Here is a 27,098-nt window from a genome sequence, read left to right as displayed (position 1 = left end):
ACAAACACGCGTGCGGCGCGCCAACGTGAGAGGGGTAGGGTTTTGTGGAACGTTGAATCGCCTCCTGTGCTAACACCTGGACTCCTCTCGAGCTATCAATCATGGCGGAACAGGTCGGTTCTTTTCTGCTATACCTGCTAGTTGTTACCGTGTCCAAAATGTCGTCGTTATTATATCTTTCAAGCAGTCGTTCTATTTGATATTTTTGACATTTTTGGTTGCAGACTGACTAGGCGTTTCTGAAGCAGCCCAAAGTGTTCATCAGGTAACCGGTTAATCAAATAAATTTGAATTTTCTTGTTGGGATTAAGATTTGTTTGCTTTAAATTTGTTTTGCTTTGTTATGCATTTGCATTTGGGCTTTATTTATAATTTTATTTTTATTTTTGTTCTACTGTAATCGAATTTATTAACCAGCTCGAAGAAATCTGGGAAGGGGAAGAGACCCGAAAAGGGCGGCAACCGGTTCTGGAAGAGCGTTGGGCTCGGTTTCAAGACCCCCAGGGATGCCATTGAAGGCCCCCCTCCCACCCTCCTCTCTCTCTCTCTTCCTTCTACTTATGTATCTTACTATCTTGTATATGTATAGTAGTTCAAGTTATGCAATGAATGAATTTGAAGCGTTTTAGTATGATTGATTAGTTGTAACCGGATTGATTAGAACACGGTGTCTGAGGAATGTTGTGTTAGTGTTACTCTAATTTAGCTGGGTTTGTTTTAGAATGCTGAACAGAAGCAAAGCAAAGATGGAAGATGAACCGAAAAATAGTTTTTTCTTTCTTGTTCTCTACTGCAAAAATATTGCAGAGGAATATTTTGTACTACACAGAAAAATGAGCACTCACACTGCTTTACATTTAACTGATGGCCTTAGCTTTAGGACCACACTAAACACTACTTTTAATCTTAGTCACTCATCAACCTAATTACATGGATCAAACACCACATGGCACTCATGGCCTTACATCATTTAACCTTACACTTGGCATATATGCTCAAATGAATACACACATTAAAACTCATCTTATTTCTAATACTTAATCAGCTAGAGACTTATAATTCAACACTCCCCTTTAAGTCTTGAGCTGATTTCACTCCTAGCATGTTCCTGAGATAATTAAACCGATCTTTAGGCAGAGGTTTTGTGAAGATATCAGCAAGTTGTTCATTAGTTGGACAGTACACCAGATCAATGATACCATCCTTCAGTGCATCCTTGATGAAATGGTATCTTCTGTTAATGTGTTTGGTCTTTTGATGAAACACAGAGTTCTTGGTGATTGCAATTGCTGAGGTGTTGTCACAGTGCACTGGAGTGGCTTCGGTTTGAAATTCACCAAAGTCTTCAAGCACAAATCTCAACCAAATGGCTTGAGTAGTTGCTTCTGAAGCACTGATGTACTCTGCTTCTGCAGTGGAAAGAGCAACGCAATTTTGCTTCACAGATGCCCAAGAGAATACTCCACTGCCAAAGGAGAAAGCATAACCAGAAGTACTTTTACTGTCCTCAATTGATCCACTCCAGTCACTGTCACAGAACCCAATTAACATTGAGTTCTTACCCTTCACATATTCCAGACCATAATCAAGTGTACCCTTAATGTATCTTAGCACTCTTTTAGCAGTTCCAACATGCTTACTGGTAGGGCAGTGCATAAATCTGGCTAACAGACTGGATGCATACATAATATCAGGCCTGGTTGCAGTGAGATATAAGAGACTTCCCACCAAACTTCTGTATAACTCTTCACTTGCAGCACCACTTCCATCATTCGTGGTTAACTTCTCAGTTGCAACTAATGGAGTAAGCACAGGTTTGCACTCTTTTAGACCAAATTTGTCTAACAAAGAGCTTGCATATTTCTTTTGGTGGATGAAAATGCTTGAAGTGGTCTGAATTATTCCCATTCCAAGAAAATGATGTAGAAGGCCCAAATCAGTCATCTCATACTTTCGTTTCATGTCTTCCTTGAATTCTTCAAGCATTTGTTTGTTGCTCCCAGTATAGATTATGTCATCCACATAGATCGACACAATCAAAATGCCTTCCTCTTCTGTCTTGATGTACAGTGTTGGTTCACTTAAGCTTCTTGTGAAACCACATTGTGAGAAATAGGTATCTATTTCTCCATACCAGGCCCGTGGTGCCTGTTTTAGACCATACAAGGCTTTGTGAAGTTTGTATACCCTGTCTTCCTCCCCTTTAGCTACAAAACCATCAGGCTGCTCCACATAAACCTCCTCCTCTAGAACACCATTCAGAAAAGCCGATTTGACATCAAGTTGATAGAGTTTCCAACACTTTTGTGCAGCCAATGCTATAAGAGTTCTGATTGTATCTAAACGGGCAACAGGAGCAAAGGTCTCGTTGTAATCTATTCCTGGTTTCTGGGCATATCCCTTTGCAACAAGCCTTGCCTTGTTCTTTTGCACAGTTCCATCCAAATTGAGCTTGGTTTTAAACACCCATTTTACTCCAATTATAGGCTTGTTACTTGGCCTGTCCACTAACTCCCAGGTTGCATTTTTTTTAATCATTGAAAGCTCATCCTTCATAGCATTCATCCAAGATTCATCCTTACTTGCATCTTCATATCTCTCTGGTTCCATAATGCACAGATTACATTTAGCAAGTACATCATCCAGCCTTCTCCATTTTAATGGAGTATGATCAATCACTTGTGAATCTCTTGTACTTTCCCATGATCTACTAGAGGATTCAGTAGATTGGACTTGAGGAGTAACCGGTGCATTATCAGTATCACTTGTTATTTCTGTCAAACTTCTAGATGGCAAAGTATTAGAGGCTGGGGTCTCAACCTCTGTGAATGCACTGCTTGGTGACTCACCAGACTGCCCTTCATAATTGAACATAGACACATGTTTCTCTGTGCTTTCCTGCCAATTCCAACTTGAATCTTCATCAAACACAACGTCTCTTGACAGTATTACCCTTTTAGAAAGTGGATCAAAGACCCTATAACCTTTCTCACACCTTGCATAGCCAATAAAAACTCCCTTTAGACTCTTAGCTTCTAATTTGTGCCTTAATTCAGCTGGGATATGAACATAACAAACTGAGCCAAAAATCTTCAAATGTGCAATACCCGGTTTCCTTCCACTGTAAGCTTCAAAGGGGGTTATGTTATCAAGAGACCTGGTAGGACATCGATTCAGAATGTACACAGCAGTATGCACAGCTTCTGCCCACATATAATAGGGCATTCCTTTATCGTGTAGCATAGACTTAGCCATTTCAACCACGGTTCTGTTTTTCCTTTCCACCACTCCATTTTGCTGTGGAGTGTATGCAAGAGAAAGTTGCCTTTGAATGCCTTCTGTATCACAGAACTGATTGAACTCAGTAGACAAGAACTCCCCTCCTCTGTCACTCCTCAGACATTTCACCCTTAAACCAGTTTGTAACTCAGTCATTGCTTTGAATTTCTTGAAGCAGGAGAAGGCCTCAGATTTATATTTAAGAAAGTATACCCAGATCATTCGTGTTGCATCATCCACAAGCAGCATAAAGTATTTGTTTCCTCCAGTGGATTCATTTCTCATTGGTCCACATAGATCAACATGGATCAATTCGAGTGAAGCACCAGCTCTTTGTGTTTGACCACTAGGGAAACTTTCTCTGTGCTGTTTACCATATTGACAACCTTCACAGACTCTATCATTCTCTTCTAGATCTGGTAATCCATGAACCATATCTTTCTCCTTCAATTTTTTGATTCCACCAAAGTTTAGGTGGCCAAGTCTTCTGTGCCAAGTCCGGGCACAGTTAGCAAAACTGAGCTTCAACACAAGTTGCTTTTCAGAACTTAGAGATAGAGGATAGCATCTATTTCCTCTCATCTTCACACTGATAATTTGACATTCCAGAGAAGGGCCATCAAAGACAGTACACATACCTCCACCAAACACAAGATAGTATCCGTGCTCATCCATTTGTCCTACACTAAGTAGATTCTCTTTCAAGCCAGGTAGGTACATGACTTCTCGAATGTATTTTCTTCCTCTGTTAGTCTCAATTTCCAGTGATCCAATTCCTGCCACATTAACTAATCCTCCTGTTGGCATTTGAACCTTCCCTGCAACATTCGTATTCACATCAACAAGAAGATCAACATTTCCTGTCATATGATTACTGCAGCCGCTATCTATGTACCAATCTCCATTAACCTTAGTCTCAGCAACTGCACAATTTGCATAAAACAAGTTCCCTGTTACTTCCATTTGACTGGCACAGTTTGCCTTTTGAACAGACTTTCCAACAGTACATTCTTTTGCCCAGTGCCCAAATCTGTCACAGTTATAGCACTTAGATTTCCCCTTATACCTACATTCACCATAATGAAACTTTGAACACACCTTACATTGAGGTTTTACACTCTCTTGACCCATACCCTGTGAGGAAGTACTATTCTGTGCAACACTTGTGTATGATTTTTGCTGAAACTTTGGTTTTGACTCCCATTTCTTGCCCTTTTGATTCCAATTTCTCTGTGGTTTAAAGGTACTAGACTGAGCATAACTTCGATTCTGCCCTTTTGAACTAACAGTAAGAGAAGAAAATGCTCTCTCAGTTGCATCTGAGGAATGCAAATCAAACCTCTGCTCTTGACTCTTCAATATAGCTAATACCTCTTGCAGTTCAACAGATTCTAAACATTTAGTGTTTTCTATCACTAAGCATATAGGATCATATATCTTAGTGAGACTGATTAACACCTTCTGAACTAATCTCTCATTTGACATAGTTTCACCAAACGTCTTCATTTGATTAATCAGATCATTTAAACGAGTAAGATACCCAGTCAAAGATTCATCATCACGCATTCTAGTGTATTCAAATTCTCGTCTAAGATTCTGGAGTTTCACAGATCTTACCTGATCCCCACCGTGATATTCGCCATATAACAGATCCCATGCCATTTTTGCTGAGTCTGCGTTTGCGATTCGAGGGAAAATCTGATCGGAGACTGCGCTTTGAATGATTCCGAGAGCTTTTGCATCTTTCATGAAGATTGCAGCCATTTTCTCATCATCGTCAACATCAACCTCTGTATGTTCATCAGTCTTAGCTTTCTTCTTCTTCGAATCAGGAACCGGAATCCCTTTTTCCACCAGATTCCACAGTCCATACGACTTGAAAATGGTAACCATTTTGATTCTCCAGAACTCGTAGTTCTCACCGGAGAAGATCGGGGTCCTCACTTCAGCACTCCCAGGTCCAGCCATCGTGAGCTTGTGTGAATCCAGAAACACGTAGTTCTTAGATCACAGATAAGCTCCGGCAAACTTCACCAAGTCCAGAGACGGTGACGTTTGAGCTCACAGAAACATGCCCAGATCTAATCGAAACAAGGCTCTGAGGCCATGTTAGTGTTACTCTAATTTAGCTGGGTTTGTTTTAGAATGCTGAACAGAAGCAAAGCAAAGATGGAAGATGAACCGAAAAATAGTTTTTTCTTTCTTGTTCTCTACTGCAAAAATATTGCAGAGGAATATTTTGTACTACACAGAAAAATGAGCACTCACACTGCTTTACATTTAACTGATGGCCTTAGCTTTAGGACCACACTAAACACTACTTTTAATCTTAGTCACTCATCAACCTAATTACATGGATCAAACACCACATGGCACTCATGGCCTTACATCATTTAACCTTACACTTGGCATATATGCTCAAATGAATACACACATTAAAACTCATCTTATTTCTAATACTTAATCAGCTAGAGACTTATAATTCAACATGTTGCATTAGCATTTGCCCATTTTATGGATGATTTGCATTTGTGAAGTCTTCAGGCTATGCAGCAATGTGGTTGATTAGCGTATACACGACTACCTTTGAATTAGAAGAATTAAGCAGACAAAGACTATTGTGGCGGGTTGACTTCTAAGTTCTAACAGAAAGTTTAGGTACCATTATGATCTCAATATGAGTGTTGTTCCATGAAATAACTCGAATTTCAAATCAATCACTTGAAATGCTTATGTTTTTTGGGATTTCCAAAGTTCGGTTCATAGTTCTACTCCAAATTGAGCATGGTTGTACTCTTCATTTCTTGTCTCAGTATCGGGTATGTGCAGTGTTCTATTAATTTGCTGATACAATGGCTACCCGTGCTTATTGTATCTTACAGGGACTTACATTGACAAGAAATGCTCTTTCACTGGAAATGTTTCTATCAGGGGCCGCATCTTGGCTGGCACTTGCCATAGTGCTAAGACGAATAAAACAATCATCGTTCGAAGGAATTATCTACATTATATCAAGAAATATCAGAGGTATGACGTTCGCGATCATTTTTTTCACTTTCTATTGTATCTGTAGTCATTTTGGAGAATTAACAAGTACCATCCTCTTTGCTCTTCTGAAATCTTTTTCTTTCATGCCGCTTACTTAAGATATGAAAAGAGACATTCCAACATCCGGCTCACGTATCTCCATGCTTCCGTGTGAAGGAAGGAGATCATGTTACCATCGGCCAGTGCAGGTGATTTACCTTAGCTCGTTTTTAACTACATGTTTATGTATGTAATTTGGCATGCGCTAGTGCTCATTTTGTTCATTTTTTTGGGTACTTCACCAATGTTCAGGCCACTGTCCAAGAGTAAGAGGTTCAACCTCTTGAAGGTGACTCCTGCTGGATCTTCCGGCACTGGCAGGAAGGCTTTCGCTGGAATTTGAATTTAGGAATTCTTGAGTTTAATGGTAGGCCGGCGCTGTAGGCATTGAGGAGACATAGTAGCTTCCCCTGTACCCTTTCAATTTCTTATGCACTGGTTAAATTTTGTTCTTTTGACGACTCTCGTGGTATTGAAATAGGAACATTTTTTTATCATGTTTGAATTATAGTGCGTGTATTTTGGTATGTAACACAAAGAATCTCCGGGTGTGCCAAAACTATGTTGGCTCACACAATTCGTGCCATTTTAGAATGCCTTAGAACACCTTAGACCATCTCCAGTGGTGACTTATAACCTAAAATTTCCCCTTCCCCCCCTCCCCCCCCAAAAAAAAAATCCACTCCAACCCATGACCCAAAATTAACCAAAAATTTCCCCTCTTTTAAATGAGTTATTTGTTATGTTAGGCATGCCAATATTGGTTAATACCAAGCAAAAGGTTGAATACATTTGGAATGCAAAGATCAACTGGCATTAGCATTTCAAATTTCCTGATATGATGGCAACTGGGACATTGGCAATCGCCTTATTAGCAGTAAACAAAGAAAATTAAACAAAATCTCCGATCCTCGAGGTCGTAATTCTGTTGAAGTTAATTCCTTTCGACATCGTTGCTGTTCTCAACTTCATCACGACAGCATGTAAAACATAACGGTGAGGATAGTATATGATCATCTTCTCTAAATCGTCAGCATGCTCGAAACATAATATGCGAACTCAATAACATTAGACCCACATTCACAAACAAACCCTGACTAAATTGCCAAAAAGATAAATAGTTCCTAAATATCTGAGCAGCCTGAAAGAAAAGCCAGAAAAATAAAGACAATTATATTGTATTATATATTAAGTTATTAACAAGAAATTAATGAAAGACATGACGTAAAACCTAAGGCACTGGTGTTTGATTGCACTTAATATATGAATAACTATGTTTGTACCATACTTGACGAATCCCGAAACTATCGAGCACTGGTCAACGTTATGCCGTCAAGGACCCAGAAGAGTTTCCCTCCAACCAGGAGGCCAATCACAGTGTGACACGTGTCGACATCAGAAGCCAATCATAGCATGACACGTGTCAACATCAGAAGCCAATCACAACACGACACGTGTCAATGTCAGAACAAAGCTAGAAACTCTCTTCTATAAAAGGAGATCATTCTCCCACAATATTGCCTAATGTCATTTGTACTAAATCATTCACTAGTACTCACAAAAGGAGAGCTTGAACCTATGTACTTGTGTAAACCCTTCACAATTAATGAGAATTCTTTTACTTCATAGACGTAGCCAATCTGGGTGAACCACGTACATCTTGTGTTTGCTTCCCTGTCTCTATCCATTTATATACTTATCCACACTAGTGATCGGAGCAATTTAGCGAAGGTCACAAACTTAACACTTTCTGTTGTACCAAAGTCTTCACTGATTTTGTGCATCAACATTTGGCGCCGTTTGTGGGAATGACACTTATTCCCACTCTCTTCAGCTTTGTCAAGCTGGTTTCCACCATTTGTACACTCTGTTTTGACCAGGTATCCCTCTCGAACATGGGGAGCGAAGGAAGCCATAGCACACAGAATGATACCCCTCTTGCACCTAGTGCGAAGCAACGAAAGAAGGAAGGAAATAGGGTTGCTCTTCAAGCTAAAGTCGATGAGCTAGAAGCTCAGAACAACAAAATAGCAATGAAGAATGAGGTCATCCAGGAGCAGTATGAGAAGCTCTTTGAGACGCTCCACGAAACTAGGCGTACTCAAACACGCGAGCTCATTACCCCTGTGGACATCAACCATCATCTGGGTGCCCCCAACACGGAGGGTCACCTTCATTCGACATGGGTATCCTTGATAAGGAGCGAGCTAATAATCAAAATATTGATCAACATGAGACTTCTCTCAACCCAGCTGCTTTGACCCGAAGCAGGAGAAGTGGAGGAAGACACCTCATTGCAGAAGCGTTGGAAGGGTCGAAAGCCGTTTATTGTGACCGCTGAGACTTCCTAAAGCAACGTCGAGATAATCCCCTCCATTTGTTGAAGCTTTTGTGGTGAAGCTTTTGTGGTGAAGCTTTGTAGGTGAAGCTTTGTTGGGTACCATGAATTGATTTTGCTTCACACTATCTTGATCAAGATAATGTGAAGCTTTTGAGAATTTGTAGTTGTCCTCCATTGATGAAGTTTTTTTTATTTTTTGGGAAACTAGAAATTTGAAAATGTGGGAGAGACAATATATACAAATTTTGCTTCCACACTGTTGAGCAAGATATTATGATGCAAACCATACCTTGTAGTAGTCGAAGGTTTGGATGAACCACATAAATTGAATTTGCTTCGAACAGTCTTGATCAAGAGTGTGTGAGGCTTTCTACGAGTTGTAGTGTTTGCATTGTTACAGAGGAGAAATGTTTGAAGTAGATGCAAGGGGGCTGAAAAGCTTGATCTTCGTATACCATGCACTGAAGCCGTTGTTGGCTCGCAATAAGACTTTGTTGGTGACTATAACTCTTGTTAGGCATAAGTGCTCCCCTAGTTGAGTTGTAAAGCTTGAGGGTTTTGGATTATTTGTGAATGCTAGAAGTTCACATGTACAAGTTGTACCACTCGTCTTCTGGATGGTGGAATGAATGGTGAGTTGCTTTCATCACTTGGTTGGTGGTACGAATATGAGTTCTTCATCACCTTTCATCACATTTCATCACCAGGTTGGTGGCACGCAGATGAGTTCCTTCTTTACTTGGTTGGTGGCATGAGTGGCAAGTTGCCAAATGATATTAGAGTACGGGTTGTACATTTCATCACCTGGTTGGTGGCACAAAGATGAGTTCCTTCTTCACCTGGTTGGTGGCATGAGTGGCAAGTTGCCAAATGATATTAGAGTACGGGTTGTACATTTCATCACCTGGTTAGTGGCATGAAGGAGAGTACGGGTTGTACATTTTATAACCTGGTTGGTGGTATGAAGATGAGTTCCTTCTTCACCTGGTTGGTGGCATGAGTGGCAAGTTGCCAAATGATATTAGAGTACGGGTTGTACATTTCATCACCTGGTTGGTGGCATGAAGGAGAGTACGGGTTGTACATTTCATCACATGGTTGGTGGCATGAAGATGAGTTCATTCTTCACATTTCATCACCTGGTTAGTGAGAATAAGGATAAGGTGTCGAGGCACATTGTAGCAAGTCTCGAATGACACAAAGTATGTTGAACCCTTTCGAAGTACAGTTGGCTTATGTACGGATGTGTTGGAATGTATGATGTTTATGTATGAATGTGTTGGAATGTATGATGTTTATGTTAATTGACATGAGTGATGCTTATGAATGTTTTGCTATGCATGAAGGGATCCATGCTTTCGATATGTGAACCATGTTGGTTGTAACACTTAGTATCACATACTTTGTGTCAAAGTACGCATGTTGAAGCTTTGAGTTGGAGTATAGGGGTAGGTCAGCGTAGACCAAGTGTTCCAGTGCTAGGAATGCAAAAAACTCAAGAGAAGTTGTCTGAATTCCCTCTTCTTGCCGAATGGCTTGTGTGACAAAAGATCTCAAGCGGTTGAGGGTCAAAACATTTCTAATGTGTATGCCTTCTTATAATAGTATTTCCTTCAGTACCTGGTCCTCCTATTTGAAAGAGTGAGGCTTGGCCACATAGTCATAATAGTCGACGGTACGTTCACCCTTAGTTGTCTTGATACGAACTTTTATCCATCTTGTTGTAATGGGCTTGCTGAGAGTAAAAATCATTCCTCTTACCAAGAGACAAATACGTTTGGTGACTTAGCGAGTAGCTAAATGAGGCAGGAGATGATGCAATGGGTGTCTGAATGGTTAATATCTCCTCACTTGGTAAAACTTGACTTCCATTTCCCACTTGTTGATAGGGGTTAACCATATGGGGGTTTCCTTGGTATATCCTTGCTTCGGCGGAGTCGTGGTTGTAAGCCTGTGCCATCACCTCAGAATAAGTCCTCCAAGTGTTGGCATTGATCATGTACTTGAAGAAAAAATCACGTAAGCCTGCCGTGAAGGCCTCGAGGGCGGTCTTGTCATCTGTCTCAACGCAGCGAGAATACTCATGGTTGAAGTGACTGGCATACTCTCGTAGTGACTCATCCAGCTTTTGGCTAATAGTGTACAAGTTATCAGTTTAGAGCTCTGCCAGAGAGGGTGTAAAGGAAGAGAAGACATCCCACTTCGTCGGTGTGCATCTGATATGCCATGGTGGACTCAAAGTGGTTAAGGTGTTTAATTGGGTTCTCCCTTTCAGTATAGAGTTGTAAACCAAGCTTTTGTTTTGTCTTCGCTTAAAGGAGGGTGTCGAGGATCCTCATTGTGAGAGGGTCAGGCCTGGGTTGGTTCCAGTCAGGGATCTCGGCCTGACGTTCGGCCTTCAACTTGTTTACTTCCTCAATGAGCTGTAGGACAAAAGGGTCCTGAGTGGAGTCATGTACGACTAGAATTTTCTTCCATAAGTCTCTATCACCTCTTGAAAGTAGGAAAGTTTGAGCAAGAGCGTGTGGTTTTTTCTTGAACATGCCGTACTGACTTCTAGGGTGAGTCTATCGGAATACCTCCGAGTCCCCTGTACCTTCATGTTCCTTTGGGACATGTCGTTCATTCCCTAGATTAGCAGCTGGCCTGGGTCGTGGGAGGGGACCGAGTCTTTCAGAAACCCTTGGGTCATTGATCTTCGAGCTTATGTGGAGGGGATTTTCTCGACGTTGCTTTAGGAAGTCTCGGCAGTCACGATAAACGGCTTTCGATCCTTCTAACCTTTCTGCAATGAGGTGTCTTCCTCCACTTCTCTTGCTTCGGGTCGAAACAACTAGGTTGAGAGAAGTCTCATGTTGATCAATGTTTTGATGATTAGCTCGCTCCTCATCAGGGGTACCCATGTCGAAGGAAGGTGACCCTCTGTGTTGGGGGGCACCCAGATGATGGTTGATGTCCATAGGGGCAACAAGCTTGCGTGTTTGAGCATGCCTGGTTTTGTGGAACGTCTCAAAGAGTTTCTCATATTGTTCCTGAATGATCTAATTCTTTATTGCTATCTTGTTGTTCTGAGCCTCTAGCTCATCAACTTTAGTTTGAAGAGCAACATTCTTTCATTGCTTCGCACTAGGTGCAAGAAGGGTGTCATTCTGTGTGCTGTGGCTTCCTTCGCTCCCCATGTTGGGAAGGGATGCCTGGTCAAAAGAGAGTGTACGAATGGTGGAAACCAACTTGACAAATCTAAAGATAGTGGGAATAAGTGTCGTTCCCACTGACGGCGCCAAATGTTGATGCATAAAATTGGTGAGGACTTTGGTACAACAGAAAGTGTCAAGTGACCTTCGCTAGATTACTCCGGTCACTAGTGTGGATAAGTATGTAAATGGATACAGACAGGGAAGCAAACACAAGATGTACGTGGTTCACCCAGATTGGCTACGTCCATGGAGTATAGGAGTTCTCATTAATTGTGAAGGGTTTACACAAGTACATAGGTTCAAGCTCTCCTTTAGTGAGTATTAATGAATGATTTAGTACAAATGACATTAGGAAATATTATGGGAGAATGATCTCCTTTTATAGAAGAGAGTTTCTAGCTTTGTTCTGACATTGACACGTGTCGTGTTGTGATTGGCGTCTGATGTTGACACGTGTTGCGCTATGATTGGCTTCTGATGTCGACATGTGTCGTGCTGTGATTGGCCTCCTGGTTAGAGGGAAACTCTTCTGGGTCCTAGATGGTATAATGTTGACCGGTGCTCGGTAGTTCGGGATTGGTCAAGTATGGTATAAACAGACTGGATTTGAGTTTTTCATCTCTTCTAATGTAGTTAACCTTGGTGGTTAAGTTGCTGTCATTGGTTGAATGTATTCATTAGTGGCTTTTTCTTGCAGGATCAGCTCCTAATGTCAGACGACCATCTATCGCACGAAGTGTCAATATCAATATTTTATCAGCTGGCGGAACCCTAAACAGCCAAGACTCTGAGAAACAGGTCCCAAGTAGTATATTAGAGTTTATAAAGACATTCTTTCCGAATGGTGAAATTCATATAGAAGATGGCAGTGCAGATGGAGTTACTGCAGGTTCTGTACCAGGTCAGGCAAGAACATCTAGTGTTGGTGTAGCTGCACCGGAAGCAAAGTCAAGGGCCACCGATGAAGGAATATTTTTGTCTAATTTGCTTCACCAAATCATGTCATTCATATCTCAAGCCACAGGATGAGAGCCAGGAAATTCTTCTGATCACATAATGGCCCAAGATTCTTCCATCAGGCGCCCAATTCTTATCGATTTGGACAGGAATGTTAAGAGCATAATCTTTTCACAAGCTTACCAGACTTACCAGAAACAGTTCCATGTAGGTGTGAAGTTAAGCCGTCTTTTGGTAAGAGATTGGTGAAGATTGTAGTGTAAGTGATCAGCAAGTTGCATCACTATCTTCACGTTAAATTAAATGGTCACCACTCATTATCTTACTATAATTCATAACCATCATATCTTATTTTGGTAGACCTTTTCGATGACGTGATGTGTTTGTCTTAACGCATCTTTTTATCACTTGACTCCAAGACTCTTTTGTTTATGAGTATGTGGATATCGAAACACTTCTAACAGATCTTTTGGTGCACTCTGGGATGGCACTATAGCATGGTCGAGGCGAGAATCGGAAGATCTTTACACTTTTCTCGAAAGGTGTGTGCTTTCTTTGGTTTTTAGGTTGATCACTTGAGAGTTTCTCTTCTTTTCACCAACTTTAATCTTGTTTGACTAGAAGTCTGCAACTAAGCAAAAATGGGAAATTGCCAAGAGATATTGCCTGTTGGGAAATGTGACTTCTCATTTTCTGGTTGCTTGGCTCGAGCTTTTGGGTATATTACTAACATGGTAGCCACTTTTCTTGAATTCCAAGGTACAATTTTCAAGTGAGTTCTTTGTTGGCACACTGAAGTAGTTGGTCACTTTTGGAAGAACTGAGAAGAATAGGATGTTTGGTTCTGGATAGAGTTTTACGACGACAGTTTCTGTTTTATTCGGTTTGGGGTATGGCACTTTTTGTGACATGGTATGAAAGTTGCTACATGCAACACTGGTTGACAGAAGAGTTTTGCAAAATGATATTCAGAGGATCGAATTTACGACGTGTGAGATTGTGCATCTTCAGGAAATCACTATTTGCTTAACGAGAACAAATGGGTGGTCGATATCGCGGGTGGCCGACTGTGGTATCGATAACTTATTCGTTGGGTTCGTTAAGCAAGTGGGCAAGAAGATTCATTTACGGCAGCTGTCACGGAATTGTTATTCTTGGGATTCGATTCAAAGACACATCTGTTCTCGGAGTACGTAAGGTTACGAATTCTTAGGCGAGACCCACTCTCATTTTCAATTTTGGATTTCAGTACAAGTATTTTAACTTCCTTTACTTTAGTTATTTGTTTTTGTCGTTACAAATTTTTTGGGGGAATTATTTCCGTTTTTAGTTTTAAGTTCAGCAAGAAGTTTTTGACCTATATGTTATTAAATATATATTTTGACGTTATCATATTTTACGTACTTACTTTTGACCTTAAGCTATTTTGTGTTTCGACTTTATATCTTTATAAAGTATGTTTATACTTTTACACTGATGGAGAAGAAAGTGAGCTTGGAGGCATGATAGAGGATTTTGCAAACCGCCCGAGATGTTGTGGCATATTCTCTTTTGTGCACCCACTTTAACTTGATTACTCTTAATACATATATTCTTCTTTCTATTTTTTTTTTGAGTATTTCAGTTTAGTAAGTGATTTTAAATTTCGAGGATGAAATTCTTTTAAAGGGGTAAATTGTTAAACCCCACCCCCGAATTTATATGTAATTTTATAATTTCCAAAGTTTTATTGAAAATTTCATTTTGGTCCCCTAGCTTGACTAAATTTGGACCCTTTATCTAGATTCCTAAACTCTCTCAAACTGCCACATGGCAGCACCCCAAAAATCCTCATCTTTCTCTCTTTCTGTCCCCTACCCCGTGACCCTTTTCCTTTCTCTCTCTTTGTCTCTGCACTCACTCTCCCTTCTCTCTCTCAAAACTCTCATCCCTCTCCCTTTCTTGCACCTTGAGCACACACATCCATACACAGAGCTACACCACCTGCGAGGAAGACACCACCATCATCATCATCAAACCTCGTCTTTTTCTCTCTCTCCCGTCGCTGCGAGGAGCGGTGGAACCCAGGAACTATCTGGCGAGATTCTTTCATTTTTTCCAGTTAGGTAAGCATCGGGTATCCTTCTATTTATTATAGGTCGATGCTTGGATGTGGTTTATTGATTTTATCTCATTATTTCCAAGGTTTTAGACCGATTTTGGCTCGGAGGAAACACACCCAGCTTCGGTGAGCCCGTAGTCGTCCAGGGGTTTTCCGGTCACTTCCAACTGTTTCACGGAAAGCGGAAGGTATAAACACACTCCTCTCACATTGTGCTTCCTTTTGGCATCTAGATCGGAGCTTAGGGTTCGTGTTTGCAGTCGGCCGAAGCTAGGAAAGCTCCGGCTTCTATCCCGTAGAGATAGGCCTTCAGGCCGTGTAGAAGAACCCAGGGCCTTAGGCCTTCACCCAAGCCCAAACCTTTCGTGAACCCAACCCAATATCCTCACCCAGTCCATTTTTATTTTTAGTTAAGTTCTTATTAAACCAATAGGCCTTAGGGCCGTGGTAACCAAACCCAAACCCTTAGCTTCCAAGCCTTAGGGCCGGGAGGAACTCGGGCTTCAAGCCCGTTAAGCCCATTTTCTTTTATTTATTTTATTTTAATTGTTTTAAGAATCAAACAGGCCTTTGGGCCATTTTTGTTGAGGGCTTAATGCCCAAAACCCAAAACCTAATTGGCCCAACCCTAAGACCTTAAACCCACTTCCCTTTTTAAACCCTTGGGCCCAATCTGGACCCAAACCCTAAGCCCAGACCCGTTTAACCCAGTCTGACCTTTGACCCGTTGACTCTGACCGTTGACCAGGTTAACGGTCAGCGTTGACTTTGACTTTGACTGGTCAACGGCCAACGTTAACTTTTTAGGGTTTTGTCCGGGACATCTAGACTAATTTCGACGTGCTGGACCCGTTTTTTAAGTCCGTTTTCCCAAATTCAATCATTTGAATAAAGTTTGACTAAAGGTACCCGCTTTATGTGATTAGATGCAATTATTAGCGGTGATTCTGTTATTCCTTTTTGGTACAGCTTTGCACCATCGGTGTAAGGTGAGTGGACCCTTTCTAAAATTACATGATTTCATAGTTTAATTTCATAAATGAATAGCATGCCTTACGAGTTTATGAACTGATTTTATGTTAAGCATGTTTATGGAATATGTTGTTTATTGTCTCGTTTTTGGTGAGGAATTAATTTTTAGCTTATATTGAGCTATAGTTTGATGTATCATATTTTCTATAAAAACCATGAACTGGTAGACTATCTGATGGGTGATGATATGATGCTAGAATATGTTTTAGAAACCCCCCTTTATAGTATAGACGATGGATGACTTTATACTATGAAGTGATTATTTATGAGAGGTGTAAATATTCGTGCGTACCTAGTGGACACTATGCCGCCTGGGGTGAGGATCTGGTGTTGGCAGATAAGCCGGGAGAAATAATCCCTAGCTACGGGCTGAGGGAGATGGAGCAGACATTGGGCCAAGAGTTGGAAATCTCTGGCTACGGGCGCAGAGACCATGGTGTTGGCATAGGGCCGGGAGTTATATATATTCAGTGATCTTACTGGCAGCACACCGCGATTACGAGACGATCTGTGAGATGTTTGCTGTTTTGATTTCCGCGATGTTATTCCACGATATGTCTTTAGAGATGTTTTTGGCATCTTAGGGTTTTCAGTAAACCTATCACTTTTTATGATAGTAGTTTTCTGTATATAAACTGTGGGGGTTACTATCTTGATAACTGTTTTATTATTACTGTATTTATAAACTTGGTCCACTCACCTTTGTTTTGCACCCCCATTTAGGACTTAGAATCGAGACATACAATCCCGACGTCAAGGCACTTCCGCAGCGGCATCTTCGAATCCTCTTGGTGTAGGACATACTCCTTTGTTCATTCAATTTTATATTATTTCTTCTAGTATTCTGGTTAGTTGTATGCTCTAAACATGTTCCTTAAATGCATATTCATTATTCTTTTATATTTATAAGTCTTATCTATCCCTTGTTTTCAGCATTTGCACTCAATAAATGGCTTTCGTCACCATCGGGTGTTGGCCAGCATATGCCTATCCTGGTATTTAGGGAATATCGGGATCGGGGCGTGTCACATGCAAGAAAGTGAATCCTAGACATCCTTAGTCATACCCTCCATCAATAGCGCAGCCTAACTACCCAACAACATTAAAGTCGGGTAGTAATGAAGAGGTAAGTTCTCATGGGTGGATACAAACTCTGGTTAATTTGTGTGTAGGGTTGTGGTACTTTCAATTGGAGTCTAAGAGTTGGAAGGTCAACAAGAGAGTCAAGCAAAAAGAAAGTCAGATATGGAGTTCAATCACAATTGTCTAGTTGTTGTATACTTTGTTTCAAATTGTCTGTGAGTTTTCTCAATCGAGCAGACAAATGGCTAAGGCTGAAGTTAAGGAACTAGTGGTGCACTTGGAGAAAAATTTGGAGCTATCTACAATGGAACAAGGAGTAAAGTTAGTGGGCACTGCTTTGGTAAACAAAACCCTCAACAAATGGGGAGTTCGAAATATACTCAGATCCTCATGGAAAAAGATGGGGCAGATAGAAATTAAGTGGGTTAAGGACAATACTTTCATTATCATAGTTCAAGATAAGAGTACAGCTATAAAGATCATTGACCAGGTTCCTTGGGGGGTAATGAAGCAGAAATTTTCAGTAAAAAAATGGCCACAAGAGTTAGCCCTGGAGGAAGTCAATGTGGAAATAGTTTTGTTCTGGATAAAAATCAGGAGTGTCCCGTCTAATCTGAGTTCAGAAGAAAATGTGAGGTGCCTTGCGTCAAAGATTGGGGAAGTAGAGGAAATTGAAGATCTAGCAAAGGCAAGGGGTTTTTTGAGAGTCAAAGTTGCTATAGATATTATGAAACCCCTTACTACTGGATGCTGGCTTCCGAGGGAAAACAACAATAAGACTTGGATTGAAGTTATATATGAAAGACTTCAAGATTTTTGTTATCGTTGCGGGAGAATTGGACATGCAAATACCGAATGTACTTTTGAAGCTGTGAAGGGTGGTATGGTAGGGTATGGGGACTGGACAAAAGCTGCACCAGTGCGAGATTTTACTAAAGTGCTAAGACCTTTGGCCATAACTATGGGCGAACGTAGAAGTGTGGGAGCAAGAAGAGTGGGACCAAGGGCTACAATTATGCATCGAATGAAGGATGGCATGGGGGAACACAGTGAAACAAATGCAACAGGTGAGGGGGTCCCCAAACAACCAGCATTGCAACAAGGATAAAACAACAGTCTAAAGAAATGGCAAATGGTGCATAGAAGGAGAGAAAGACTGAATCCTAACCCGGCCCAATGGTTCATGGATGAGTGTGGGCTGATGTGGCAGAACTGCCTAGTAGTGGGCTTTGAATCGGGGGGGGGGGTCCCAAATGAGTATGGAAGAATCCCATCTGTATTGATTGAGGAAATACTAGAACCGAATCTTTTACCAAATGTGGGTGGAACAATGGTGCTGCATAACCATGGTCAAAGTTCACAGACACATTAGATGACTGCTCAAAGTATGGAGAGGGCGGAATTCATGAGTGTCTTAGGCCAAGCTATGGAGGGGATGGGAAGTAAGAGTAAGCGAGAGCTGGAAAGTGTGAGTAAGGAGGTGAAGTTCTTATCTCAGAAGAAAACAAAAACTGATGAAGAAACAAAAAAAGAAAGAGAAATAAAAGAAAGGGCTGCGGAGAGATTGGGAAAGATGACCATCAGAGAAAGATGCATGATGATGGAAATGGCGATATATGCGAATGATGAATTATAGGAAGTCCCGATCGAGTATCAAGACATGTGGGAATACATGGAGGCGATCTCTGCAGGTGAGAATGAAGCTTTGATGAAAAAGAAAGCGGGTACTTCATCCCGAGGTGTTGGCGGTTGGCTTTCAACAGCCGCAAGATCGCCATGATACACCTTTTTTGGAACTGCCCTGGTCTAGGGTCGGACATGGGGGTTCGTGCCCTACATGGGCAAATTAGGGAACATAGACCCTTTATGATCTTTCTTTCAGAAAAAAAATGAAAGATCACAGAATAACAGGAGTAAGAAGACGTATAAGGTACTCGAATGGGTTTGACGTTGCACCAGTTAGGAGAGCGAGAGGTCTTAGCTTTGGTTGGAGGATTCGGTCCAAATGGAGGTGGTGGACTATTCAAAGCATTTCATTGACGCTGGATATAGGTTGGTTGACTCACAGTCTAGATTTCGGTATACCGGAGTTACGGAACGTCGTATAGGGAGGAGAAAAAGGAATTTTGGAGGGGCATGATAGATAAATTTAGTCCGGATAATATCCCATGGATTTGTGGAGGGGATTTTAACGAAATCTTATAGGACCGTGAGAAATCGGGGGGAGCATAAGTGAGATACAACCGGCCTAGATACTTAGAGGCGTTTATGTGCAAGGTAGAGGTTATGGATTTGGGTTTTAATGGCCCCAAATACACTTGGAAGGGGACACGAAATGGGCAGCTGGTGGAGGCTCGGTTAGACATGGGGTTAGTGAATGCTAGTTGGCAATCTTTTTGGCCGAATACCTCAGTTAAAATTGGCATGACCTTAGGGTCCGACCATAGTCCAGTGTTGGAATTATGTGAGCCACAACTTCAAAAAAGGAAAAAGTTGTTTCACTTTGAGGTCTTTTGGGCAAAGGATAAGGAATGTAAAGAAATTATGAGAGAATTGTGGAATATTACAAGGGAGGGGAATCCTATGGAGAGATGGAACTTCAAGATTAATGCTTGTCATGCCAAATTAATCAGTTGGAGCACTAGAAAGTTCAGAAATCGCGGGAAGCAGATAAAGGCGATTGTGGACAATTTGGGTGGCCTCCAGCAGAATTAGAGAGAGAACGCCGAGGAAATTGGGTCTCTTTCCAAAAATGTTGACCAATTATGGAGGCAGGAAGAGTGTTACTGGCAGCAAAGATCTCAGGTGCAATGGCTAAACGATGGTGATGCCAACACAAAGTTCTTTCACCAGTCTACCCTTTAGAGAAGAAGAAGAAACAAGGTGGTGACTTTAAAAATAGCAACGGGGATTGGATTGATAACCCAAATCAGGTTAGAAAGATGGTGGATGAGCATTTTGTGGATTTATTCAAGTTTTCGGGGCTGCGTGAATGGGGAGAAATCCTTGACTGTGTGAACACGAAGGTCACCAATGAAATGAATGCATTCCTCTCAGTTACAGTTTCGGTAGATGAAGTGAAGGTTACAGCCTTACAGATGGGTGGGTTAAAGGCTCATGGACCGGATGGCTTTTCAGGGATCTTCTATCAGGCTCATTGGGACATTCTTGCTTCTGATGTGAATGAAATCATCGGAGAATTGATGCATGGTTTGGAAAATCCCAAGTGGATCAATGCTACTCATTTGGTGTTGATACCGAAAGTTCATAACCCGGAAACAGTTTCCCAATTCCTGCCCATTAGTTTATGTAACTACTCTTATAAAGTGCTTTCAAAGGTTTTGGCGAACCGCCTCAAATTAATTCTTCCAGAGTTGATTTCCCCAACCCATAACGCTTTCGTGGCAGGAAGTCAAATCCAAGATAATATTGAAATTGCACATGAAATATTCAATTTTCTGAAAACGAGAAAAGCGAAAAGCAAGTTTGAGTTGGGTATCAAATTGGATATGCACAAGGCCTACGATCGAGTGGAGTGGGATTTTTTAATGGCGGTGATGGAGAAGATGGGGTTTGATTGTAGATGAAGAAGCTTGATCATTGGTTGCATTTCTTCTGTGAATTTTGCAATCCTTCTTAATGGTCAACCTGGACCAAAGTTTGCGCCATCAAGGGGTCTTAGGCAAAGAGATCCACCTTCCCCTTATCTTTTCTTGTTAGTAAGTGAAGTATTATCACTTCTTATACAACATTCAAGTGATCGAGGTTGGCTTAGAGGAGTTCAAATGAGCAAGCCTGGCCCGACAATATCCCACATTTTTTTCGTTGATGACACACTGATTTTTCTAAGGGCTGAGGAGGAGAATTGCCGACACTTAACCCAAGTGATTGATGATTATTACTTGGCATCAGGTCAGAAGGTTAACAAGTCCAAGTCAAGTGTCTTCTTTGGAACCAATGTGCCTAAGTCTTTATCCCAACAATTGGTGAATATTCTTGGTATGGAGAGGGTTGAAAATCCTGGTTTATACCTGGGAGTTTCTGCCATTTGGGGCTGATCAAAGAAAACTAGGCTAGCATACGTTAAAGGAAGATTAATGGGAAAACTCCAAGGTTGGAAGAAAGCTGCTCTCTCTCAAGCAGGGCGGGAGGTCCTCATAAAGGCGGTGGCGCAAACAATCCTTGCATATCCAATGAATTTATTCAAGTTTCCCACATCCCTTTGCAATGAATTAAATGCCATGATTTCAAAATTCTGGTGGGGGCAAAAAGATGGTGAGAACCAAATACATTAGGTATCTAGAAAGAAGTTGGGATGGGCGAATGAGAGGGGTGGTTTGGGTCTAAGGAGTTTTCAGATGTTTAACGATACTCTGTTGGCGAAGCAGTGTTGGAGATTAATTGTGGTATCGAATTCACTGTGGGCATTGGTGCTGAAGGCCCAGTACTTCCCTAATTGTTCTTTCATGAATGCAAAAAGGGGCGGGAGAGCCTCTTGGGCTTGGCTGAGTCTCGTAACTGGAAGGGACATTTTATGTAATGGAGGTCATTGGCAGGTTATGAGTGTAAATGAGGTTAGGGTTTGGGTTGATAGATGGATCCCGTTTATTCCTTCGGGAAGACATTCCCCCTTGGGCACGGTGCAGGTTTCAAAACATTTTATGGTTAACTTGCTAATTAGCCCTGAGAATGGGGAGTGAGACATTGACTTTTTGAAACCTTTCATGGTGATGTCAGAGTTTGACGCAATCCTCGAGACGCATATTGGCGATCCTTTGTTGCGGGATCGGTTGGTTTGGCATTTTGATAAAAAGGGGATATATTCGGTTAAATCCGGATATCAATGGGCAGTTACTCGAAATCTCTCCCAAGGGGGCTTTAACGTTTCTGTTCCGGACTACTTGTGGAAGTGTATATGGAAATTGAAGGTTCCTCCAAAAATCAAATGCTTTATGTGGAAGACCCTTCATGCGGCTATGGCTACAATGGCAAACCTATACCAAAGAAGATCTTCCTCTTCTCCATTGTGCCCTATTTGTATGGTGAAAGATGAGTCTATTGAGCATTTATTTCTGCAGTGCTCGTGGGTGGCAGTTATATGGTTTGGGGGAAGTTTGAGCTTGAGGATTAACCGGACGGAGATTACAACTTGGGTGAACTGGTTGCTTCAAATGTATGACTCAGCTAAGGGTCCAAAGGAGGTGAGAAATAATATGTTTTCATATATTACCTTTACATGCTGGCATATATGGAAAGCTAGGTGTAATTTTCAATTCAACCAACAACAAATTTACCCTAGACAAGTTATTATGGCTATCTCTTTGTTGGCTTCTACCTTCTCAGAGGCAAGATGTGAGCCACCCACTTCGCCAACGCCCAGAGTGCAAGAGACAAATGAAGGTGTTTGTTGGTCTCCACCGAGTTCGGGCATCGTAAAGATTAATGTGGATGCAAGTTGGGGAGCTAGTGATGGTCAGGGATTTACGGGGGTAGTGGCTCGGGATGAGGAAGGAATGTTTCTAGCAGCTTGCAGATCCGGTGTAAAGGCTATAAGTGCGGCTATGGGGGAGGCTTTAGCTATCATGTATGGGTGTATGCTAGGTAAGAGAAGGGGCTGGAATATGATTGTTGTTGAGTACGACTCTTGGGAATCAATTTCTTGCCTTAGGGACATGGCAATGAAAGGCAATTGGGATGCCTTCCCCACTCTTGTGAAGTGTTGTAAATTGGGAAAGGATTTTCTTGATTGCCGCTGGTCTTGGGTTCCAAGATTGGCCAATTCAACAGCGGACCATTTGGCGTCGCGATTTATAAGGAAATATGTGATCTCGTGTGGGTTGATAGACCCCCATCTTCCCTTGTTCATGTTCTGTGTAATGATGGCCTTCCATGGCCCCCCCTAAGTGCATATGGTAGTGCGAGGAGGGACGCTCTAGCATTAGATACTACGTCGTGGTTACAATGTGACCTTCCATGCCCCCCCTAAGTGCATACGACCTTCTCGCACTACTCTTTTCTAGTATTTATCAGTTGTTTGCCTCGGTGTAGGCTTTTCTGTAACTTTGGCATCTTTGCCCAGAAAATGATATATCTTGTCTTCCAAACAAAAAAAAGAACAGAAATGAAATGACGTTAAATAATTATCAAATATCCCATAACAAAATAAATACGAAATATAAGAGATTGGGAAACTTTGAACTTATTCAGGCAAACTTTCTTGCCAGTCGGACAAGTTTTTTATTGTGGCTGAAGTGCTTTGGAATGAAATTTTCTTAAAGAAAATCGTTACTACTAACAATGTAGCAAAGCTAAAAACATAAACACAAATACTTAAGTTGGAACACTAATATTCTTCATGTGAATTGGTATTAGGGTTTCACAATGATATATATATGAAATCCTTCATAAATGCAAATGCTTAAAACTCTGCATCACTCGCGCGTCACGTTTCATCGTGTTGATAATGCAAGTCGGACGCACTTTGTGAAGAATGCAATCTCCCGCAATTTTCTTTACTAATTTCAACCAACGCAATGGACCTAAAGCAATGATATAATCTTCCTGTTCATTTACGAGCAAAATAAATTTATTAATTTCATCATTCCCCACTTACGAGAATTTTTTTTTAATGCTTCAAAAATACGGTTTATGTATAAAGTGTCATTAACACAAGTGGTTGAATTTTTTTCAAACATCCAACTACTTGTATACTACACTTTTATAATAAGTCGTGTTCTAAGGGCATTGAAAAATCTCTATCTCCTCACATGGAGGTGAAAAACCTAACAAACAAACGTACAATTAGTAAAACCATATAATCACAAAAGGGGAATAGTAACACTTACGCGGAAGAAAACATGGCAGTCTAGCTGTGCTGCAATTGCCTACAATTGTGTTAGGAAAGTTTAGAGATACAGCAAACATGAACAATTCTGAACTTGTTTGTAAGTGTTTTAAATTGATTAAAAACACTTTTAGAGAAAATATTTTTGTATTCTAAAAGCACTTTCACTTGCATTTTCACTAAAGATTTGTTCACAAATTTTTTTCACTAGAAACATTTTCAGTCATTTTAAAAGCACTACCAAACGAGGTTTATGTTTCTGTACACATAATTTTTCATTAGAGTTTATCCTTTTGTTTCATAATTTAGTTTCCCAAACAAAAGATGAGTAAAACGTGATTACAAATAATTTATGCACCTCTAAGCCTGAGGGACCCATGAGAAGCTTCCGTCGTTCGACATATTGGTCCTGCACGCACACAATTTCACCGTTACATCTTTGTTTCAATAACCCCAACTAACCAATTCTCAGAAACTTGAATTTCATCAATGTTAGTATTATCTACACATCTATTCTCACTTTTTACACTTTTTTTTTAATTCTTGGTTGTTGTATCTAATGAATTGAAGAAGGTCAATAACAAAAAATTACCAAAAGTGTGAGACATTCATGAATAAGCGATAACCCTATATTTAGAATGAGGGACTTTCAAAATACCAATAAGACTCAACGGTAATTATAAATGCACTACACAAACATTACCATGAACTACTCGAACAATAAAATGCTACAATTTAAACAGTAGAAATGCACATACGACACTAAGCAAAGGACTTTGGGGATAACATAATCCGATAATCGTTTAAAATTCTCTTCAATGTATTGCATCTGGTCATTATTAAGTCTCTATTCAACTTGTGTGGTGCATCTGTAATACATCTAACCTAAACTCCATAAAACTTTAAAGCCCTCATCCAACCATAAGGTAAAAGTTATTCATAACTTTCCATGAATAACAAACACTAAGTTCCCAAAAAGGTATACCGTACGGACGTTTGACCCCTAAACTAACACCCTAGTTGAGAATGACAACCCCCACCTCCCCCATGATTTTTTTTTGAAAAATTAAGGACATAAACTTATTTGAATTAGTTAATTAACCCCTTGTCAGTAGATTCCGTCCAATAACAGTTTACTCACTCTAAAAATTAAAAATAGAAGGAGAGAGAGATAAGCAATACTCACCCGCGTGATCCCAAATTTTATGCAAAGACCACCACTTATATGCCCAATCCTGATCATTTCATACTGAATTTCACCCAGGACTTTCATTGCCTGAAATCAAAATATTGTGTGCTGAAATTTAAATATTTATATAGGAGATACAGATAAAAAAAGGAGTTGCATGAAACAATAATTATATTAAGTTTTCAAGTAAAAAAATCAAAGTATATATAATATATATTACCAGAGGTATAGGAATACTCTTTGATAAAAGGTCAACAAGATCCCTGGCCTTGGGAATAATATCTGGGTCTGTTTTCTTGGTTGTTCTGAATACTAGGTTACAAAAAACCTGTCAAATATTGAAATAAACTAATTTAATATGTCAATTACACATTAGAGAGTGTGCTCGGAAGAGAGTCTGGTAATAAGGTGTAATAATACAATAATATAATTGATTAGAAATATGAAGAAAAAAATTTTCAATTAGTTGTATTATAACAATGTCATTTGGTGTATCGTGTTCTTATTTCTGGTATACTGAAAAACTTTTCCAAACATTGGTCATCTAATAAAAATTTACAAACTCAAATATATATATATATTATATACCAGATCAATTATGCATAAAATGCCGTATTCTTCTAAAGTAGATTTCAACGTCGGCCAAGCTTCAAGCAAATCTTTTTCTGAAAAGAAATATTCATAATTAATTAACAATTTGCAAAAAAAAGTTCTTGTAATGGAAACTAAACAAAATTAAGTCTGATATAATTAGGTACCAAAGCATTTTGGATAGATCCTGCGTAGAGAGGGGCCTTCAGGCTTGCCATCTTCGTCCAGTTGAGGGCCCCACCTCTTGTCCGTCATATGGCGGATGTCTGGATCATCTCGATAGTAGAGCCGCACCAACTTCTCTTCTGCAAGTCTCATAACAGTGAGGATAATATATTATATATTAAGTTACAAACAAAAAATTAATGAAATACATTACGTAAAACCGCACGCGCTAGCGTTTTAGGATATGTACAATCGATTCCACATAACAAGAAGTAATAAGAAGACATGCCACAAAACAGAACGGCTCTTATTGTGATAAGACTCGGTTGTTGCTGTTGTATATATTAACAAGAAGAGAAAAAATTTACCAAAGCCTCTAGGGCAACGGCTGAAGAAAGAGGTGGCGTCAGGCATGCCATCTTCGTTCAGCCAAGGATCAAACATCGTCTTCAGTATTTGGAGGATCTCTGGATTCTCGAACCACTTGACTTTCTTCTGACCAGCAGTGACGTCCTTCATGCTGTCGATCTCCATCATCGCTGTCGCTGTTGAAACCCTAGGCACAAACAAAAAGAGCGAAGACTTAGAACTCGATCAAATTGTTTTATTTTTTAAATAAATTTGAATTGGATATGAGGATGTTTTGTATATCCTTGTTTTTGAAAATTCTAGTATGATCTAGTGTATCTCATACATCGAAAACTTTGCACCGGAGCATATTAGAAAATCCGGCTTCGTTTTCCTTCAACGGACGGCCAAACTAACCTCTTCTTCACCATCTGGAGGACTTCTGGATCTTCGTACCACTTGATTATTACCTTATCCATGAAGCTTCTCTCCTCTTTGGTCTCCATCGTTGCTCTTGAATAGATGAGATGAGAGAGAGTAATTTGGAATTTAATAGGAATAGAAGAAAATATAGTATATATGGTGGTTTTCCATGTTGATCGAGACTCTGTCTCTCGAAAAACTAAATCCACGAAGATCGCAGCCGCTCAATTGATCAGGGACAAAAGTTAGGAAATCTGAGCCGTTGAACATAATTGAATGGATGGGATTATAGGGAATTGAATGGAACACACCATCATTTTCTTGGTTAATTTTATTTCTCTTGATCTTCTTCTAATCTGAACCCCTCAGTTTCCTTAAACACAATCCGATGGCCCTTCTTATATCGAAACAGTTCCCTAAGCAGCTGGATCAAGATCACACTTATTTGGCTAACGGAAATA

General features: G+C 40.4%; 1 protein-coding gene and 1 pseudogene across 1 annotated transcript; one reads left to right on the top strand and one right to left on the bottom strand.

Moving 5' to 3' along the window:
- The first annotated feature begins 101 nt into the window (after positions 1 to 101).
- LOC126614058 (40S ribosomal protein S11-like) lies at positions 102 to 6,874 on the top strand (annotated as a pseudogene).
- A 16,370-nt stretch (positions 6,875 to 23,244) lies between these two features.
- Positions 23,245 to 26,744, bottom strand: LOC126614053 (KRR1 small subunit processome component-like). The gene is made up of 9 exons (XM_050281692.1): positions 26,632 to 26,744; positions 26,235 to 26,422; positions 25,869 to 26,006; positions 25,699 to 25,775; positions 25,331 to 25,438; positions 25,108 to 25,197; positions 24,280 to 24,330; positions 23,923 to 23,961; positions 23,245 to 23,638 (listed from the first exon to the last, which is right to left on the bottom strand). The coding sequence occupies exons 1-9, from the start codon at positions 26,718 to 26,720 to the stop codon at positions 23,480 to 23,482; spliced, it is 939 nt and encodes a 312-aa protein (XP_050137649.1). The 5' UTR covers positions 26,721 to 26,744; the 3' UTR covers positions 23,245 to 23,479.
- Between the last annotated feature and the right edge of the window lie 354 nt (positions 26,745 to 27,098).

Source organism: Malus sylvestris, chromosome 2 (genome assembly GCF_916048215.2).
Source record: "Malus sylvestris chromosome 2, drMalSylv7.2, whole genome shotgun sequence".
Lineage (NCBI taxonomy): Eukaryota > Viridiplantae > Streptophyta > Magnoliopsida > Rosales > Rosaceae > Malus > Malus sylvestris.
The sequence above is the reverse complement of the archived record's forward strand: the minus strand, read 5'-3'. Positions and strand labels throughout refer to the sequence as shown.